Source organism: Merops nubicus, unplaced genomic scaffold, assembly GCF_000691845.1.
Source record: "Merops nubicus isolate BGI_N331 unplaced genomic scaffold, ASM69184v1 scaffold7850, whole genome shotgun sequence".
In the NCBI taxonomy this organism is placed as follows: Eukaryota; Metazoa; Chordata; class Aves; order Coraciiformes; family Meropidae; genus Merops; species Merops nubicus.
Genome location: NW_008583479.1, coordinates 6,000 through 27,993, shown reverse-complemented (window position 1 = coordinate 27,993; position 21,994 = coordinate 6,000). Strand labels below are relative to the sequence as shown.

The 21,994-nt window shown below is 39.1% G+C and overlaps 1 protein-coding gene across 1 annotated transcript in view; it reads right to left on the bottom strand.

The window, feature by feature from the left end:
- LOC103773476 (dystrophin-like) overlaps positions 1-21,731 on the bottom strand; it is a 72,603-nt gene extending 50,872 nt beyond the window's left edge. Inside the window, exons 1-5 of the mRNA XM_008940848.1 lie at positions 21,518-21,731; positions 11,214-11,288; positions 5,808-6,009; positions 2,938-3,023; positions 229-386 (exon numbers count right to left, since the gene is read on the bottom strand). Of these exons, the coding sequence (XP_008939096.1) occupies positions 229-386; positions 2,938-3,023; positions 5,808-6,009; positions 11,214-11,288; positions 21,518-21,731 (735 nt within the window). The remainder of the gene's footprint in view (positions 1-228; positions 387-2,937; positions 3,024-5,807; positions 6,010-11,213; positions 11,289-21,517) is intronic.
- Between the last annotated feature and the right edge of the window lie 263 nt (positions 21,732-21,994).

Genomic DNA, 21,994 nt, shown 5'->3' with positions numbered 1-21,994 from the left:
TAACATTTTTTTGCTCTCTGGATAACAGCATAATCTGGTGCTCTTCCACCAGGTCTTAAGAAATGGCCTAATTCAAACACATCTCGTCAAAGGAACAGTTTAATTCAGCAGCGAACACCTTCAGTACCTTAACCCTTCTTATAGATTTTCAGTCCTCCTCAGAATGGACATGCTACGTCAACACAAAACATAAATCAGAAAATTAACAGTGAACAAACATGAACTTACAAACTGGAAACAGCTTCTGACGCTCGGCTCGATATTGCTGCCCCCGAAGGAGGCCACCTCCCCCAGCTGCCGAGGGATCTGGATGGAATCGTGCAGCAGGAGCCCCAGCCGGCGCTGGTCGCAGAAGCCCGTGGAGCTTGCCACTTGCTTGAACAGGTCTGGGGGAAGGCAAAGGACACCAGAGCCAAAGCATCAATGCTGGGGTGCAGCCAATATTAGTGTGGAAGCTTGCATCCCTTCAAAGGCTCACAAGCGCGGTCACCAGCCTTGGCGAGCATGAGCACAAATGCATCTTCATTTTGGCTGCTTCTCTTCCCATAAAGACTGTGGGGTTTTTTTTCTGTTAAATGCACAGTCTAGTGATAACTTTTAATACCACTACTGGCTTGTACCTGGGAAGAAAGGTCATTCCAACACAGCACCTGTGGCATTACTGATAATAACGGCTGTGACTCTATAACTCAGCTAACCGAACAGCAGGACCTTCCAGCAACGACAACATAAATATTTTAAAAATATCATTTAACAGTAAAACAAACTCATACAACATACAGCACACTTTCAAGTTTTTGTAGTCAATGTAAAACTCAAGAGAACCCATTTCTTTCAGATGAGTTAAACTGAAAACACATCATAACCTTTTAATCCAAGAGTATTTCTAAAATGAAAGGGAAACATTACAGTATAACAGAACTTGCTATCCACTGAGAATGTTAATATCATATAAAGTTTTCACCTCTGAAGTGAAATGTCACTTGGAGCCACGTTCTGTTACTGCATCATTATAGAAAAGAATCCTTACAGGACAGAATTATTATCCCTTTGTAAAATCAGTTTAACTTGGTGGAAATTAGTTATATATTAATTAGTTATACGTATATGTTAAGGAGGCTTTAGAGTTCATAATAATAAGAAAATTCAGGTTAGCATTAACTGAAATATTTATTTGGTAATATCAGTGCTGATGATACATGCCCTGAATAAATCCTCTTTACTTTTCAGAGAGTTAAAAAAAAAGGCGTGCTGGAGACAGCTAGAATAAAATGGTGCCCTCCTTTGGAGCCACCTTAATATTTCACCCAGCACCAGGGTTACAATTATAAAGGTGCTTCACCACTGCTTGAAATCACTTTCCTAGCACTGCTTTGACACTTGCTTTCTTCCAAAGGAATGGATAGAGAAAGGATTATTATTTAATTACATGAATTCAAATCTTGCCAAGTCTAGTTTTATAACAAATAAATTTGGGAAAAATCCTTCCATCACCTCTGTAAGCCTAAAGACTTGTGCTCTAGCACAACCGACTCTGCTTTGCTGCACAAATGAGAAAAAAACTTAAAAGATGTGACTCGTGGCATCCTTGCACCAACACTAATAGCAACTGCACTGTGACTTCAGCATGGATGGCGAAGTCAGACCACAGCCTGGGAGAGATAATTTCCTCTCCCACAAACAACTCAGCTTTCCATTTCCCCGTTATTAAAACATTAAATGTTCTACAACATCAAAAAGCAGGATTATGCATTACTGTGTACACGCACTGCAGGAAACTACAAAATATTAAACTTTTCCTTTATAACCATGATACTCCTCAGTGAAATATCATTTTGAAAAATATCTGTACGGAGTAATTTTCTTAAAAAGACTTTCTGAATACTTTTCACAACACCCACATCTAACACCTAGAGATCTAAACTGTGACATTCATAGTGATTGCCTTAAAATCTGATCCAATTACACATAGCTATGCATTGGCTCGTTTCTTGGAACGTTTTTCTCTTTAGTGTTCTTCAACTTTCATTAGTAGAGGAATAATAACAATTCACGAAGAACTGCTATGGTATTGGGTCAAATCCTAAGTGGTTTTTTTTTTTTTAAACACATGAATGAGTGATACCAGTTAATTTGAACTCTTCAAAACTACTCTTACCATTAGTTCTTTTTCTGGATCTTGGCCTCACTAATTAACTGATTCATTAGTCAGATAAATCTAAAAGTTCAAGTGGAATTTTTTCAAGTATTTCAGGATTTGGTCTGCTAAAATAGGCAAAATTTGCATGCCTTTAGTATTTCTTTAAAGGTAGCAACTATATTTAAACACAATGTGCATATCAAGACCATGAACATAACGTGGAAAACATTTTTAAAAGTTAACATATTTTAAAATGGTGTCATGCAAGATGTTCCATAGACATGCATTTTTGTGTATGAAGGTGTGCTAAACCAGTGGTCTCCAAAGAGGGATTACTGTACCCCAGGGAGTCTGCTAAACAATCCATTACGGTGAACTCAAAAAACATTTGTTGCACTGTTAATAAATTCAATTTAAAAATTTTGAAATAATGTTACATTTGTCTTTATCGCACCCTTTTTTTAATTTCTATTTTTTGGTATGTTTTACTAGGTACATAATATATTAGCACAGCGGCACACGTATATAATTTATAAATAAAACATCTATTGGGAGTGCGCGCTCAGAAATTTTTTCTGATAGAAATGCCATCAAAAAAGTTTGGGGACCACTCTATTAAATTACGTATAAACCATACTGGACAAATAACTGAAAAGTACAAGGTGGAGCAAATTAACACCGTTTGCATCTGGACTATCTAAAAGAATGTCTCTGTATGCTACTTAAATGTTTATGCAATAAATACTAGGAACAAAAACAGAAAATAAAGTAAAACCAAAAGAATGATATTGACTTACATCTGTATTTATCTTCCAGGTGTGCTTTACAAAGGGATACAACACCAGTTTTGAAAGATAAGACACGGATCCTTCCTGTTCGACCCCTAATGAAAAAGAAAAATTGGCTCCTGAGCTCCTCCTCGCAGGACTCAGCCCTGTCCCGAGCACACCGAGGGGCTGGTACGCCCCACGCGCCTGCCCGGCCTGCCGCGGGTCAGCCCTCCCCTCACACCCACTCCCCCCTCGCGCCCCTGCCCGGCCTGCCGCCGTGCCCGTATGACCACTTTGGCTTTTGAACGTGACTGTGAGAAAAGCATCCTCCTCCCTGCTGCAGGTGGCAAAATGGCAAACTTCCACACCTCCTCTTAGCATCTGGTTTGCTCAGTTTACCTCCAGCTGCTGACTTCCTCCAAGACTTTTATTTCAGATAGCATTTCAAATACATAATGTCTACTGCAAATGAAGGCATACACAACATACGAAGCTAACGCCTAGAAACGGCAGTTTTGAAGCAGAACCTTATCAACAGTTTTCAAGCATCACCAGTATGAACACCATGGGAACAAGATAAATCATGTACAGGCATGCCACGGTCATACCTCAGGCTGCACTGTTTGGCAAAGATTCACATTATCTTTTTAATGCTACGAAAGCATTGTAGGAGCCAGCAGTGTTCATTTACCCACACATCTCCCCTCCAAACCCTATAAAAGATGCAGATGGAAACAGGTGGACAAAGCAAAATTCAGAATTTGCAACCTTCTCCTAAAGAACCTTGTGCTTTTCATCACATATAATTATTTGTTGTTTACCTATGCTTTCCACACTCCACTCCTCTTACTGCTCTCCCTCAAATCTTTTCCAAATTAATTATCATCTGTGCCCTGAGAAACTCCTGCTGATGAATACCAGCCTCATGCAAATGAGAAGAGTGTAGAATGATGATTTCCCTGCAAGGCATATTAAATTGAAACTTGCACAAATCATGAGTTGTTCAGTTCACTCTCCTCTCCTAAGCAAAACCAGTAATTTAGCATGCTACTGCAAATGAGCATGAGTGACTGATCAATTAAAACAAATCTGAAACGTGTTGGATTTGCAGAGCTGTGCCCGTAATTAGATCAGTCATTGACTGTGAATTTGATTAATATCTTTACAAATGACAGTTTTCAATGATAAGAAAAGTAAAGATTCAGTACATTTAATTAAATGTCTTCAGTGCTGCTATGCACTTCGGTTGATCTCTGCCTATTAAGTTTACAATGAAACTAAACACAAGTAACCCCAAGGTCACCTCTCTTACCAGCATAATTCAAACCTGAATTTCAGCAAAATAGCTACGAGCTTTCCTCACAGATAAAACACCTCTCTGTTTCATTGTGTCCTGCAATACACAGTTCCCTAGCATACCTAGGGAATAGCCTGGAGGCAGCCAATTATAATTTCTAATGTTGTATTTTCAGCATGGTGCAACATAAAGAAAACTAGGCTGGACATGGCAAATCTAAACCGGCTGGTCCGGGCTGGGAGCAGCCTGTGGAACGACCTTCACTTCCCTCTCTGCCACATCTGGACAGACACCCCTGGCACATCTTCTCTGGCTTTTGCTAACTGGCTATCTGTGTTTAGATGTTATTTACAGCTGATGATAATTCAGAAGATCAGAGCTGTGTGGAAGCCAAAGCAGATTAAGGGAATAAAACTTGACTCTTAAATTAATATAGCCACATTCCCTACTACTGGTACACCACAATAAAATATAGTGTAATCTGAGTAATCCACTCCACAGGATATTGCAGCTGCTGCAGAAGATGTTATAAGCAACGGGCTTATTGGAGGTGATCCTGCAGGAAGAGGCTCTGTACAAATCGACAAATCGACTGGTTTTTTTGTTTTTTTTTTTTTTTTTTTTTTTTTTTTTTTTTTTTTTGGTAGGTGATCATTGACGCTTCAGTGCTGTGATAAAGGGTGGATGGAAGAACAACATCACGGCACTTCAGTTCAATACAGTTTAAAATGTCACTGGACATTTTAAATACAATAATTGACCCATGTCCTTCCATTTCTACACATAAATGTTTATTCTGCCACAGCAATGAGTGTGTCTGGCTGAAGGTTGCTGATAAGAAATTTGAAAACACAAATAAAGACTTTCACTGACACTTTTTCACTAAGTACAAAAATAATGGCTTGTTCTAAAATTAGCTTATAAACATGTGTAGGAATTTGTCTATGTATTATAAGCAACATCACTAACTCACTGAATAGCAATACTCATTAATTTTTTTAAGGTAAATTTACTCTGTTGTGTTCATACTTATAGGTACACTTTTTAAAATTAAATTTTAGATGATGTATTCCTCAGATCTCCTGACTGCTAGGATTTGTAAGCACATTAGATTAGATGAACCTCTTCCATCTTTGAACAATTCTAGATTGAAAGCTACAGAAAATGGACAGCATAAACAGAAAAGGTTTAACATCCAGAAGTACAGATGCATGCAAGTCTATATGATGGTGTTCATACTGTTGCTTCCTAATAATTCTCTTGAATTTACCTAAATAAATTTTAAAAGCCATGACCTACTGAGGACACGCAGCCCCAGAATTGCTCTGAACACTGAAATCTGTTAAAAAAGTTCTATTTCCCAGCTCTCTCATCATTTAGCTTAATAAAGCTAGGACTGTAAGCCTAACCAAAGGCTGTATTGATTCAGCAAAACGCAGCCATTAAATCATTAGGTTTATTAAACTTCAACTATGGGATTTTTTTCACTTTCAACCCATTCATTTTGTCATGAGGCAGAAGGCTTGTTCCTCCTTCCCCCTTCCCTGCCTGCTGCTGGGCAGGCTCCCGAGCACCCCACGCTCAGAACACCCATACGTACGTGTCATAGACATTCAGCAGCCAGTTGAGGCACATGTCCACGCAGAGAGGAACATTGACCAAGTTATTGTGCTCTTGTTCTAGTCGATCATAAATGGTGGTCAAGCAGTTAATGATCTGCAGAATATCCATCGGCTGGTCATTTTGTTTGAGGTTGTGCTGGTCCAAGGCATCACACGCAGCAGACAGACTCAGGAGATCCACTGTTGTATTTAAAAAAAAAAAACACCACCACAATAAAGATTGAAGAGAAACAGTGTCTGTATTACCCATAACTAAAAAGTAAATAGAACAATTTACTTGGCTGACATGCCTGGGCAGAGGACATTTTATGTCCTCTGAAAGTCATGTGCAAGACTGTTTTAATTTAAGACTCCTACAGGTGCACTGTTTATTCAGCTGTGGTCTTAGAGGGCAGTGCTTATAAAAGTGAAATTTGTTTCATTTTTACCTGTAAAGTACCTATTAAGCTACTGGATCCTATGGAAATATTACACGTAAATTACTAGGTAAGTAAAAGTTACATATTTTATGCTTTAAGTTCCTACAAATAGGTTAATGAATATTTGACTACTGCATTCACCAAACATGATCTAAACATAGTATACGTCATCAGCTTTCCCGAGAGGTGCTATCCATTTTGTACAAACTTGAGCAATCTTAATCGAACCAAACTCTATAAGGAATATGCAAATAAATCACAAATGAACTGGGATTAGCCTCTCTGTTATTTTTCCTCTGCTGAGAAGAGGGAAAAAACGATTCTGGAAACATTAATAAAACCTGAAAGAGGTAATTTAATGAAATTCATCAATTTTTAATTCTGCAGAGAAGTTACATTTATAAATACCTTTATGACATTACAGAGTAAGACAAATTTAAGCTTATGAATCAACATAGAACAGTGAGTTTTGCCACATATATTTTAAAACCTATTTTCATTCCAATTTAAGTCAGTTGCATTTTGATATTTGAATGTCCAATGCAAAACAGAACTTCCCTTTCTCAGCTCTTAGTCTCTGCATACTAACATCAACAGTAGGATCACATTTTGAGGTACAACAAGTCAGAGAGTTATGGGATGTTGGTTGAGAAAGTGAAATAGGAATATGAACAAAAGGAACGAGAAAAATTAAACTACTGACACTGATACTCCTGCTGTCACATAAAAACCCTTTGTAATTCTGTGTTGTGAATTTCCAGGGTGTGAGCAATGGGGATATCAAAGCCCAGATGCTGTTAGTCCTGCATGTACCATGAGCAGTCACAAAGTGCAGTATGATTCAGTGTGACTCGAGGGACTAGCATCTGGCCCAAAATGGACAGCCCAAATTCATCCAAGAAAATTCTTCACAAAACTGAGAAATTAACTGACCTAACTGCAAGACCAGTTTTTCTCTCATTGGAATAAAAATGTGCTTTATTAAGTCCTGGTAAGCAATACCTTCTGGTAATGTCAAAAATAATAATAAAAAGAAGTGCAGAGGCTAAATGCAGAACCTCATACAGGAACTTTTTTAGAATTGATCACGCTTAAGGGCACATTTGCCAAATCCACACTTGAGTATCCTATTTTATCAAGGATGAAGCTGACCCTTTGATGTCCTAGTGGAGATGAAAAGTACTTTAGCTGCACACAGGCCTGCTTGGTAATGCTGCATGGACACTACACTGGGATTTCATAACTGCCAGAAAAATTTCAGCAGTATAAATTTCATTGGAAATCAATAGGGACTTCTGCTACTAAATCCCTTCAGCGCTTCTGAAAATTTCATCCTGTGGGCCTGACACATCCAGTGCTAAGGTGAACAGGAAAGCTTGGATGCTATTCCTATTATTATACCACAAAACAGAACTTTGAATCTGTGGTTCTGTGCAAGGTTTTATTGTAATTTTACTTGTTTCACATTAGCATTTATTAAAAGAAAATCTTCTGGAATATTACCTTCAACCTATTAGCACATAAAATATAGCTATTCTAAGGTCAGTCTTACACTCCACAAAAGCATATATATCAGTCCCATTCCTAAGAGGCTCAGAAAGACAGTCTTCTAATAACTTATTAGTCAAATTAGAAATAGACCACTGCCTTCACAACACCTTTAACTCTGAGCTTTAGGCTGAACTCTCAGATCTTTTGAGACTATGAATCAATGGTAATTAAATGAACCCCTCAGGCATCTGAGTGGCAGCTTAATTATATATGCAGCTACTGCTAAACATGGGTCATTCCACTTTGTGAAAGCTTTTCCCACTAATAAGCAGTAACTTTTGAAAAGCCTTTCACACTGCTCCTCATCAGCCTCCTGTCCTATCTTGAAGCTTATAACATATGTTCATCTTATAGCAGGCAAAAAGTGCATGCCACCACACTCTGGTTTAGGGAACTCCTTTTTATAGAAGAAGCGTGGTTCTGGCCTTTGCCACATGAACCTCCCACAGCATCTTTCCCACCAAGATTAAAGAAACAGGGGGGAGGAGGAGGCGGTTCTCTCCCAGAACCAGGAATTGTGGATTTCTTTCCTATACGGAGGTCCCACGAATGCCAGTCTTTCAGAAGACAAGCACCAAAGTCAGGTATGTATTGAAGACTTGCATATTCATTGTCATTCAGTGATTTGCAAAGTTTTAAGCAAAATAACCCACTTCATGCTGTGTACTTTTTGCGACGTCTCTGCCACTCTTTTGTCCATTTCTATTTAAAATTCCAAAACTGACTCCAGAATTTGTGTGAGCAGTAGCTTCTACCTTATTTTGAGATCTACAGCACTATTTCCCTAGCCTCTAAAGTAACAGAAAAAAAAACTAGGATGTTTGTAACTAGACACAAACCAGTGGCCAGACTGCAGGAAAAGTAAAGCAGACAACCTGGAATACCTAATGGAGGGACAGAAGTGACAACTAACAGGCAGGACAAAGTATGCTATGGAGGTCACACACTGAACTTGGGGAAAATTCAGCATATGGCTGGTGATACAAAGTATTAATGGTGTTACAAGAATGTAAGATCATCTCCTCTGTTACTTGCTGCTTTTGGCTGATACATTAAAAAAAATATATTTAATTTAGCCTGCATAAAATTGAAGGAAAAAGGCACCCTAAAAAAAGTTCTTGAATATTTTCTTTTGCTGCATCTCCAAGAAAAGTTTGTGAATTCATCTCACTTGATTGACACAATCCTCAGATGTGGTTTGCATTTGAAGATCAGATCTTTTAAAAGTAGCAAAACAAGAAAGTCAACATGCTTTGATGTTGTTATCAAAGGAAACTTTACATTAAAAAAAAACAAACAACAGTGCAATAGCTACACCTGGCATGCCCACAATAATTTTGGAGGCTGGGATGATAGTCACATACACGATTCTTCTAAAGTAACACAACACACAAGCATTTATTTCCGTATCTTCAGGTTTCATATCCTACTGTCTTAATGTTCATTGGGCCAATTTACAAACAGAGAAGAACTAAAGGCCAAGTACAGTTGATTTTTAAAAGTGTTTATATTCTTGCCACTGAGAAATAGACTGCACCTTCAATTCTGTAGGCCTCCTATTGTGCACACATCTTTAGAGTGCTGCTCCTCAGCAGACAAAACTGCTCATTATCAAGTTTGCAGAAAAGAATATGCATACATACATTTAAACTCCTGAACTTTAAAAACTGAAATAAAAAGCAGGAGCTGAAAGCAGCACCTATTACAAGTGGAATTTATGGATTTTGGGCTATGCATAGGAGCCCTGAAACCCAGCACTGTACTCTGTTTCTACTAGTGCCAAACTGCAGAAAAAGAATTTTGCAACAAGTTGGTTGGTTGGTTTTTGTTTTAAATCTAACTAAACTTTCACAAGTGACACTGAAATCAGAGAATACACAAGTATAATGATGGTGTCTCCAAGCAAAAATATTTGTAAGAACAAAGAATGCTAACCAAATTCCTCAAATACTTCTCCCTAGATTCAAGTATGAAGAATGTGCTAAAGTAATCAGTGTCAGCGCTACTGCATGTCTCTGAAAACATCCATTCTCAGGAAACCTGCCCAAGTGCAGCCTCAAGAGATGAGCTACTTCAGTGCAACTCCATGCTGCAGAGTACAAGATGAGTCTAGAACTATTCAGTGGTAAGGATCAGGGTAATACAGCTAAAACAAGATGAACATTTTGCATTTCAAGCCATAAAAGTTATGATTTACACTTGTGCACTGCCAGCCAGAGAAACTTGTAATTCCAAAATTTTAGTTCCTTCAGTGCTGCAGTGATTATGAATACTTAACACGGCCTGTCACTTCCGTTTCTTTACCTTCCCACAAATGAGTGTGGCAGAACTGTTGTGTCACGGAAAGATGTTTGTAGTTCTGATCATCATCATTCATTAACTGTCACTGTCACTGCAATCGTACCGAAATCTTTCATTATGTTACAAGTCTTACCCTTGGGTTTGTTTTTTTTTTTTTTAAATAAATTTACAAATTAAGTCTGTTCACTACTGGAATTCACCCATGCTTATAAGCCTAAAAGTAAACATGCTCAAAAATACTGAGGTTTGACACAGCTCCAGAAAGCATGTGAGCACAAATCTGAACTTGAGATAGATCAACAGCTGAGACATCTGCAACCGTGTCAGAAATTTAACCCAGTAATTAAATACCAAATAGTGAATGTTAAAATATTTTAATAACCCTTCAAACTGCACCACCTAATAAACTGTTTTATTTGGCAACTGGTTGCCCTACCAGGAAAATATAAGCAAATTATTTAGTTATCATGTTACAATAAGCTGAAGAGGAAATGTAACTGGTGACGGGCAGCACACAATACACCAGTTGAGAGAATTAAAATGTTAGAACATGCACTTCACTAATGTATGGCTGATGAGCTACTTCTGAACACAACAAAAAGCTGAGGAAAAATGAAACTAGATGTTTATTGTGATGATCTCATTTAAAGGCAACAGCCCCTCAGGGTTCAAGATTCAACTTAACAAACCATAATTAACTCCAGCTCTGGGGTGATTACTTCACCCAAGCTCTCACTGTTCCAAACATACTACAATCCTTTGATCTTGAGCTGTGAAGCTGTGGCTGACACAGGACATGGCTTCACTAATGAGCACAGGGAAAATAGCAGGTAAAGAGTATAAAGATAAGAAATATGTAGGGGATGTTAGTTTTGTTTCTGATCCACTGCTCTGTCTTACAAGGGATAGATCTGTAGACTACACAGCACTTTGGTTTTTTAAGGAACATGCAACAGGTGGCTGCAGAGGACCCTTCAGGTGAACAATTTCCATGCACCATGCAGAGCTGGTGGTATCTGTGGGTGTGTTTTCTGCTTTTGAAAGTCACAGATAAACTTGTGCATTGGTCATACAGTCTTCCTGGCAGTGGGTGAGGCACAGGCATGTACTTACGGCAGAGAGCCTTCTGCAGCCTGCGGAGTTTCATGGCAGTCCTGTATGCGGAGAACCTGACGTTGTTCAGGTCAGCTGTAGGGGGGAATATTGAAATAAAAGATCAGCTTTATACCTCAGAAATAACCAAACTCACAAAGTTGTTAAGTTGAACTAGAAGATTATACTCATTGGTTAAAAGAACAAAGAAAAAGTACATTAGACGCTACTTCACTGAGCAAAAGCCCTCAAACCTTGACAATCATCCAAAAGAAAAATACTAAGTCCTTTTGTTCAAAGGCATGGAACTTAAGAGCATTTGAAAGGACAACATCAGTGACTGCAGCAGTGTTGTCTGAAAATACCACAGCCTTTCACACCACAGGCACTGTGAGAGATAAGAACTTGAAATTCCTTCTTGCCTGCCCGATGCACCAGCCAGGCTGCATGCAGGCAGCCCCAAGAGAAGACTTGTGCCCAGGAAAAAACAGGTGACTCTCAGCTGCTGCCAAAAAGAAAGAAAATTTAAAAACCCAATGAAACTTTTGTGCTCTCCTCCTAAGCAGATCCCAGCCATGCCCTGAGATGTAGAGCCTTCTTGGAGAGCAGCCAGCTCAGCAAACCAGGTGAGCTCCCAGGTTCCCAGCTCCGGAACGGCGGGGAGCCGGCTGTGGCAGCACGCCAGGGAGCAGCACACAGCTAGGCGCAGACACGCGACATGCAGCAATCTTTGAGAGAGCTTTCCTTCTCTGCCCTTCACAGAAGGAGGACATCAGCACAACTTCTCACTGAATACATTAACCATGGCTTGCAAAACCTCCTAGGACACTGCAGGGACACGGCAGGCCACACACCAAACCAGACACGCTAGAGCAGAGCCAGGAAGCCTCTCGGCACGTAGGAGGCTCAGTACCAGCTGTCTGAACATTGTTCAGCATCAAACTGTGGTGATCTCCACAGCAAGGCAGAGCAACTGGTCTGCAGCCTAAGAAGTGAATGTTAGATAAAACTGAAAAGAAATGAGGGGTGGTCTCGGACAAAAACTGGCCAGGAAACTGCATTTGCATCTTTCTCTTCTGTGGAATGAGACCAAGGAAGACGTGTTTATTCTAGTTTTGTCCCTGGGTTTGCTGAAAGTGACCTTGGGCAACCCTCATTAACAAGAATGAAGATAAAATTCACTGAAAGTGAGGTTGAAACTACTGTGGCTGCATTCCTGACACCAGTACCACCACTACATTGGCTAACTCATACTTTACAACTAGACTTGGCATACCAAGACTACTGGGCAGATACACCACTGCTTGCTTTATTCAGAATCAAACCCAGGATGCAGAAGTGAGCATACAAATCTGGCTAAGGGATTTAATTTATGGGAGCAGGTCAACAGAACAGCGTGCAGCTTCAAGTCGGTACCTTCACCAAGGAGAACCCGGGTAAACCAACAAGGTTGCTGCTTCAGGGGCAAGTGCATGAACCGATGTGGTTTCCCAGGTGGAACTGCCAGCACCTTCCAGGGACGCTATGGGGTGGCTGCAGAGTGGTGGGGGGGATCCTGGTGTGATACAGCACAGTCACATCCACTGCTGAAAAAACAGGCTGCTGCTGGCATCCTTTTGGCCCTGCCACCTACCCAGCTAATTCCTGCTCAAACACTCCCAGGCATTTACACAGTCTAGGGATCACTCCCAATAGATCACTTGGCATCTTGTAATTTAAGGGTTTTCTAGCACAGAAATAGACTGTTTGTGCCAGCCAGTTTCACCTCCCAGCAACCCTGCTGAATGCATTTAATTTACTGATTAAATCCGTGGGGCCTAAGGAGTTGATGAAGGGAAAATGTTTGGAAAATGTAAACTACTATGTAAATACAAAAAGAACAATAAAAAATAATACACTGGATGAGAATAAAGGTCGATTTAGCCCAATAAGCTGCCTGTAAGCCTGGCAGAGTCTTAGAGAAAGAACAGGATCTAAACCAGGGCAAATACAAACCAGCCCCTTATGGTATATGCACTGAGGTGCTATAAAGCTGTTTGCAATGCAGTAGTTTGGGTATAACTATCCCAACATCATTTACAAGGCTGTACAGGTAGAGGTAGCAGTGGGAATATAGTCTCAATTGCATTCATTTTAATTAAGGTGTTGTGAATGAGTAATTTAAAGTTTGATAATGCAGTAGTTTTGTACTCAATAAAAGTTGTTTCTAAAACACATCTCACAAGAGAAAGGAAAGTTTCAGCTTTGTATATAATTTCTTTCTCTTTTCACAGTTCCATACACCCTTTTAATGGACAGTCTCTCATGTATTGCTCCTGCCATCTCCCTCTCTCACAATCATCCTGACAAGTGCAGAAGCCTTAATGTGGCGTGGAACACAGTGAGCAATTTAAATAAAGTGACAATTTGTCTTGAAGGGAAATTAATAAAGCAGTCCCGCATGAACATACTGTGACTTCAGTTACATTTCGTACCCTTGCTGAAAATCTGCACTTGTGTTCTGGAAAAGAATATACACTAGATTAATGGGAACATCAATTCTTCTCTATTTATTATTTACATTTTAAGAAATATTAGCAAATATATAAGCATATTTCAGGCCTTGATCAGGGCAGAAAGTACCATCTATGAAGACACTTAATCCTGAAATTTACAGCTATTTTCTGTATATGTAACAAACTGAATTTATTATCAACATGACATCGCTTAATGACATGGCTGCCAAGAAGCATCTGCTTTACATGATTAACAAGCAATGTCAGGAGCTCATTTCAGAGCCCTCATCTCAGGTTTCGGGAAAGCAGCAGCAGTCTTATCTTTTGGCTCTACATGCTGGGGTCAGGTGTAGCTGTCACAGGCCTCCACTCCCGCCTTTGTTGCTGTTACCAGTACCAGCCCATGCCCAATTACTGTCCCCGTGTCAGCTGCTCACCTCCCGTCTTCGTTATGCCACCACCTCCACGCTCCTGATGGACAGGTCTCTTACCAGGTGGTGACAGTCATTTAAGGTCACTGGATCTTAATGATTTAGCTTCTCCTCTCCCTACTCCTATGAAACTGCCAGTGGTGGTTTTCCTCCCCCGAAGCTACTGCTGGAACAAATGTGTTGCTCTGGGGAGTGACGAGGGGAACAATGAGGGGAGCCCAGGCCTCTCCTAATTGAGTTCAAAAACATTTCCCTTGCTGGCACATGACCCCATTTAAGGGAACTGTAGAACGTGACTGTCGGGGAAGGAGAGCAGGTCACCAGCTCGGGAGAGCTGGAGGTGAGGTCACTAGAACAGCAAGGGAGGAGAGGGAGCGAGGCACCACCAGTGCTGCCTGGCCGCAAGCCAGCTGCTGCCACCGGGAATGGGCAGAGGAGGGAGGAAGGAGGCTCAAGCAGCAGCAACCTTCCCAGGGCCTATGGAAACAGCAGCAGTTCCTCCTTCCCTGTGGTTAGTTGTTTTGATTTTTTTTCCCCCTCTCTTCCTGGATCCTGTGAGAAAAAATCAAATCTCATGTTTTCTCCACTCCCAAACAGCCCACTACAAGAGTCAGGAACCACTAAGCCTTGACTCCAAAGCTTTTATCTTCTCTGAGCAGGTCAGAGAGCTCAGTATACCACACAAGGTTTCCTCCAGCCCTCCTCCCACTCCTAGAAAGCATGCACCATCCTATCGCTTGAATGAGGTGGTCAGAGGGCTGAAAAACCCTTGAGAGCATGTGAAACTTTTGCAGGTTGTTTAATGATACCCCTGGACCTTGTTGCTCAGAAGGTAACTTTAAATCTTTGAATAAAAATGTAAATGCTCAAGAGCACATTCTGTTTATGGTCAGAAACAACAATGTAGTGGAAGAGGTCACCCAGCCCTCTGGAAAGGAACAGACTGACAAAAGAATCACACACGAGTCTTTGGTGACAGTCATATTTACACTCCAGAGAAAAGGGAAATCCTGGTTCTCCCATCACTCAGCCACAAATAACCTCTCTGTTCAAGGGAATAATAAATGTTTCTAAGTGAGGAGATTTAAGATCATATTACAGAAGACCCATAAGATGGGGCAGGTGCTTACTGATGATGCCTTCACAGCAACAAACAATCCCTACCAACACAGCAGTAAGATCTTTCCATGATCTTCCTGAACTTCTGCTGCAACCCTCCCACTATTATGGTGGAAGGAATTCCAAGTGCTAAAGCATCAGTGACTCAGAAATTAAGAAATCTCCTTTTGCTGCTTTCTTCTTTTCATTATAGACATAGTAAGCTTCTGCTTCATGGCAACTAATGCAGTAGGGAGAAGGTTACCTAGAAAAGTGATTTCCTCCATGTCCATCATGTGCCTGCAATACATGACTATGTTCACATTCTTATGTTCATATTAATATGAGTAACATTGAACAGGAACTAGCACTCTCATTACACATACAGCTTTAATGAAGAGGACTTCAGACTGCTGATAGGAATAACTCAAATCATAAATATTACGGAAAGACGATCAGGTAATTAAATCCTAACCTTTTCATGCATAATTCTGCATGTTGAGAGAAATCTCAAAATATAAGGGCTACATTCTTCCTCAAAAGAGCTAAGGACAGCCTACTGAACACATTTTCCAATTTTATTTGTACAGTATTGTAGAAATGGCTGTAATTACACAAAACAGACCTTTTGTCAATGGATAATCAGGTAAAAAAAAAAAAAAAGCAAACCAAACCACTCATTTCAGAAGTGGTCAGTGATTTACATCAAAGATTCAAACTACCCAATGGAATGTCCCCTTGCAGAGTATCAACAAATAAGATGTAGATATTTTTTTTAAAAATCCTCCTATGCCAAATTCTAGATTTTACACTGGGCTATGAATATTATTTTAAGATGAAAAATAGATCCTCGTATTCTTGAGTCTTACTGCACGAGTAAGTTGGTAAGAAACTAAAAGTGATTAAAAAAAATTAAGCAACCGTAAGCTTTTAAAAAGAACTTATTTAACAAGAGGTTTAGAAGCCAGCATTGAGGAATAGTTGGTTTTATTCTTAAGTAGTTTTATCTTGCAACCAGACAAGAGGTTTTAAGTAAGGTGTTATAACTGAACTGCTTTCCATCATGGTTCTCAAACAGACTAACCCCCTACAGTTGCTCCAGCTGCTAAGAGCACAGAATGACTGGCATGTTTCTTCTGATCATGTACTGTCCTCTATGACAGATGTCTCACTGAGAGTCTAAAAGCTCTGGGATGGGCCAGATGACCTCCTGCCACTGGCTGTTCATATAATTTGTGTCTCTCACACATAACATAATCTGTAGGCATCTCAGGAAGTCCTTTGTACCTGGAAATCACCTTGTCTTTTACTTTAAAGAGGGTTATTTGTTTATATTATTGTGAATTTTGTCATGGTCAAACTGAAAAGAAGAGCTTACATGTTTCAGGTGATTACTATCTCAAGAGTAGAATTTGGCAAGTCAGCAACTAAATTCTTTGAAAGAAATTAGATGTCATCAGGTCAAATCCATGTCTTCATTTGATATGATCCACAGAGTTTTGATTTTTTTTTTTTTTTTGTACTTTCACTTATTTGTAAGTAAAAAAATGTGAACCTACAGTGATTAAAACCTGCAAGTCTTACTGAACCACAGCTTGTGACAGGCTCATATACCTTTTCAAAAATACACTGCCTGCAACCCAACCAATCCCACTTTCCAAAATGAAAAGTTTTATTATTCAGATTGCTGTTAGCTTGAAAAGGCCATCAGTGAATAAGCCACCTTTAAAGAAAGACCACGTGTATCATCTCGTCGTATGTCAGTAGAAATCACATGATTGATGTGTACAATAGGCACTTCTCTTACTAGTATAAACATGGAAAACAATTACTTAAATGTGAATAAACCCTCATATTAAATACATGGTTTAGTAGTTTTAATAAAAACTATTATGGTAGAGAGGGACAGTTTAGCCTCTTCAGGCAGCATTTCAGAAGGACAAATCAAAATATATGCACCAGAAAGGATAAAGTTTAACCACTTTGGTCATTTGGAGTTGGGATTTCACCTTGCTGCACAGGAGCAGCCAGCCACAAGATCAACACAGCACGTGCTGCCAAGTGCCATGGGGAGGCTCAGAGGTACCTTCCCACATTCACCCAGCTTGTGTTAAGCTACACAGACATTTCTTTCATGTACTCCAGAAAACTACCCCCCATTCCTCCAAATTAAATGGAAGCTGTCACCAGTGCACTGCAGCCTGCAAGGGCAAGGATGTTCTTCATCTCGTCTTGCCTTGGTGCCTTAGGAGAGATAAGGACGTGCACACAGCAGCATTTCCAGCTGCACCCTGCTGCTGCAGTTGCTGTGACACTAATACACCTTGAGGAGACTCATACTGATGTTACATGGGAAGGCCAGAGGAGAAGGGCACAAACAACGTGGCACAACGGGCCAAGTTCTTCTGGGTCATCACTATAAAGGTTAGAGTAATTTTCAGCTTAAAGGCAAAATACTATCATTCTGAGTTAAACTGCCTATTACATGTTCATCAGGAAGATAATCTGAAAAAAATTAAGCAACCCCAGACAACTTTGATTCTTGCTCTTTCCATCTCTCCCCTCACCCAAATGGTGTTGAACTCTCCTGGATAACAAAAAACACACAAACTCTTACTTTGGTGATGTCTTGGAGCCATCATGAAGGATGAGAAAATTTTTTAGGGGGCTGTAAAAGAACAGTGTCAAAAAAGCAGGTCTGCTGCAGGGGAACTGCATTTGGAATGGAGAGCAGCTGGAGTGGTTCTTGGTACTGTGAAGACTCTCAGAAAGAAGTTGGAACAAAGTACGAGTGGTTTGTACAGCTGTAAATAAAAACTGGGGGGTGTTTGCCAGTCTTTGAACCTTTGAGACTCACACATAATTGATTTTACTACCTCTCCTATGTCAGCAACTATTTTTTATCTATATTCTTAATTTATATAATTGTTTCTTAACTAACACAAACAGATACTAGATAAAGATACACGTCATTGCTGCAACTACCTGTTGTCACTTTGACTTGACCATTAAATAACAATTGAGTCACTTAATATTGACAGCTTATTATGTAATTTTAAGTAGCCATAACTTTAAATGAAGAGTTAAAACTGCCTAACTTGAGTCAGGAGTAAATGCTTCATTAAAACTGATAAAATGGTATGTTTTTAAACAAAGAATAACAGTCAAGAACAAGCATTTTAATACCTTAAAAGTTTCTGTTAAAAGAACTAGTTAGGAAGTTTTGATACACATTAAATTTCAAATCAAATTTCACAGTTATTACGAGCATCTTTATAAATAGTCATGTTTCAGCAAATGAGTTCAAAGAGAATTTGAAAATACTTCTTTTCAAGGGCAGGTTATGTTATAACTCCTTCCTATAGGTTTTTTCTGCTTTCTCTGATGCAGTCCCCATGGATGACAGGAGACATGACTTCTTGGATCAACCATCTCATCAGGTATGAAAGCGTACACAGCATGTTCCTACATGCTTTTATTATTACCAAATAATGCTCCCAAATAATTTAGCTTCATTTTTACAAATACTCAAATCTCTAAAGACAGAAAGCTGAGGCAAGTAAGTTTCGAACTTGGAATTGATCTGTTTTAGAAAAATGTAATGCAACAATTTGTAGATGGGTGAATTCAGTATGTGAAGAATTAAACCAGTATTACTCTTTATTTTTCTCCAGAAGTTTCTGTGGTGCATCAAAGGCATACACAGTTGAGGAAGACTACCTTGTGCCAGGCTGCATCTTCCTCACTCACTTAAAAATTAAACTTTCAGTAATTTGTACAAATTTAAATTAGATATAAGGATCTCCTAGCAAATTATGATATACTGGAATCAATTAAAGTGTGATAAATTTACAGAAAAGCAACACATCAGTCAGTACCTGGGACATATAAGAGCTACATCACACAGCTCAATTATTCCTCACAGGGTAAGTGTAAGAGTTGGAAAATGGAAATGAAAACTCTTGAAAGCATTCATGTACTTGGTTTCACTTTTTTTCACTTATATGGATTGCAGAATTCACGTTTTCTACTAGATTTTAAAAACATATATATACTAAGCTCTTTAGTAGCTTCTTCATATGAACAAGAAGCCACATTTGGATCCTGATGTGGGAAAATAATAGGATCTAATGAGTATGCAATACAAAATTGACTTTAATAATATCTTCTCATATAAAATATTACTGAACCATCTAAAAAGACTTCAAACATCCCATTATTACTGCTTTGACCTCAGGCAAAGCAAAGCACTGAAAATACATCAAGGGTTCTGTTCAAGACTAAACGGGTTATGCTTGTATTATGCAGTTTGTATAAGAGGCAGTGGTGAATACACCCAATTCAAAAATAAAATAAATTGCTACGTAATTCTGTAGCACTTTTATCAAAGCTTCACTCCATGTTGCAGGGCACAGAGAATCACCTTGTCTAATGTCTTTTGTACACAAACATGAATAACCAAGTTTACTAATAAAAATGTACATCATACATCCTTTGCTAAAATCAGCATCTCTTCCATATTAACGAACATTTGATCTCAATTCCCAAAGAAATAAAACTGGCCAGAAAGAGGACTGCCTTTTAAACATCCCTTGCTCTCAAAAGGAAAACAGCAGGATTTTATAAGAAAAAGAAGCAAAATGTGCCTAAGCATATTCCTTCTTTATGCAGTAAGAAATAAGGGTATCTTAAACTCTTGACATTTGGGGGATATTCATAGTGGAAAAGCTCAGTTAAATTAAATGCAAAGTGACTTCAGCAGTCACACATCTTTTGAACTGTTGATGTGAATCCATCAAGACACTTTTATCCCTTATCTATAGTTATCTCTTCACTTCTTGTTATTCAGGAGTACTCTGACTGAAACAGGGAAATACCAGAAGAAAAGCAGCTACAACAGGACTTTAGGTCTGACCAACAACAGTATCAGAAATATCATGCCATCTCTGGATCAAAGAAGGCTGTGGAGTCAGGCTGTGGTTCCATTACCAGGCAGCAGTTTGAAGATCTACCTGTATTAGAGGGAAGTCTGCATGTGCAATTACTATTTGTCCTGAATTTTTTAAACCACTCTCTTTAAGAGCAGAAGTATAAAGGAGACAAACAGGGCTATACATTATAATTAAATGGCAAGTCAATACTTGTCTGCTTTTGCATTTGGTTAGCTTGAACTTACACATCTTATATCCCTTTTTGACATACAGGGCTGTATTCTGGTTAATTTTTGAACAAATCGCTGCCACAGCGTTAATACTATAAGGAAACAAATCTTCACAGTGTTTCATTCCTTTTTATCATATCACTTTTATAAAATACTTTTGGTATGCCTTTAACTGCAGAGCACCACAGAGATACCTCAGTTGGCCTGAAATAGATTAAGCTAGTATAATTAGACTGTTTTAAGCAGCTAAATTACATTTTAGCGGGAGACAATTTATGCTATTTTTCACCATGGTAAATAAGCCTCCACTGGATGCTAGATTTGACTGCCCTAGTGCTCAAGCTGGCTCATATAAAGCTGGTGTGCTGTACAGACATAATCTCCTTTATGAATGCAGCATATTCACTAGTATTTCTTTTAGAGAAATAGCTTAATTTTTATTATACCCTCTATTATTTATTAACAGAACCATTAAAAGCATATAGTTAGTTATTAAATGGTCTGACAAGAAGCCTACACTAGAGCATGGATTGACCTATTTTATCTTATACATGTGCTTCTGTTAATAAAAACCAAAGCTGCTAAAAAATAAATTTTAAAAAATCTCCACCAGAGAGGCGCATCTGAAGTGATTATAAGCATGCAATTTGGGTATTCAAAATGACATCATGACAGCTGCCATGCCTTCCAAGTATTGAAAGTGCTTTAAAAATAAAGCAGTGGTAACGCAGTTTGGCAAATTGTTTCAATTGGCTTCCTACCATGCAAAAGTCAACATTAACAGCAGCCTGGTTTGATTTTTTCATCTGCCTTTTGTAAAGTAGATTAGACAGTGAAAAGATTCAGGATTTTTTTTTTTAAATTTCTGTCATAGTCTTTCAGTAAGAGCTTGCAACAATGTACCCAAATTACTTTGTAAACCCAGTGCACATTGCAAACGTGCTAACTGAAATACTATTTTTTCCACTGCTTGTTTGAAATGTGTTATAATGCCACACATATTTCCCTTGCAGAAAATTTTAACCATGATAAAATCAGCACCTCTTGCTTTCACTTCATTTTGGTTTTTACAACTTCTTGAAATCCTTGCCTTAAAATTCATTGGATTGGAAAAATACCAAACTGGTAGGGGTGTCTTACCTAAAGACTGGTAAAGCTCAGTCATCTTGGGATGGTCCCAGCAGGTCGTTTGCGTCTCATGGCTACAATGAAAAACATGAAAGTTAGTAAAGCAAACCTGCTCTCTCCATGGCACTGCGAGTGACCCAGGTTGCACACCAGAGCACGGTGCCAGAGCAGCTCCCGCGGCCAGAGCTTCCCTGGCAGGAGCGAGTCTCCTTTCTACACGAGGCATTTACTTGGAGCACTTTATTTTGGCATGGGCTCAAGAAACAAAACTAAAAGTGTGCTAATATTAAAAAGACAGCAAGAATTCAGATAAGTCAAAGTTTTGAGGAATTTGTAAGCACACCTGATTAATTCTTAAAAACTCATTGCTTTGTACAAGTTGTCCTCCAGTTCCCCCAAACTAGGGGAGAGACATTGAAAAGGGCTTTGTTTTTACAGTGTTCATGGATATTCTGACCAGATACTGACATCTGTGGTATTTTTCACCTG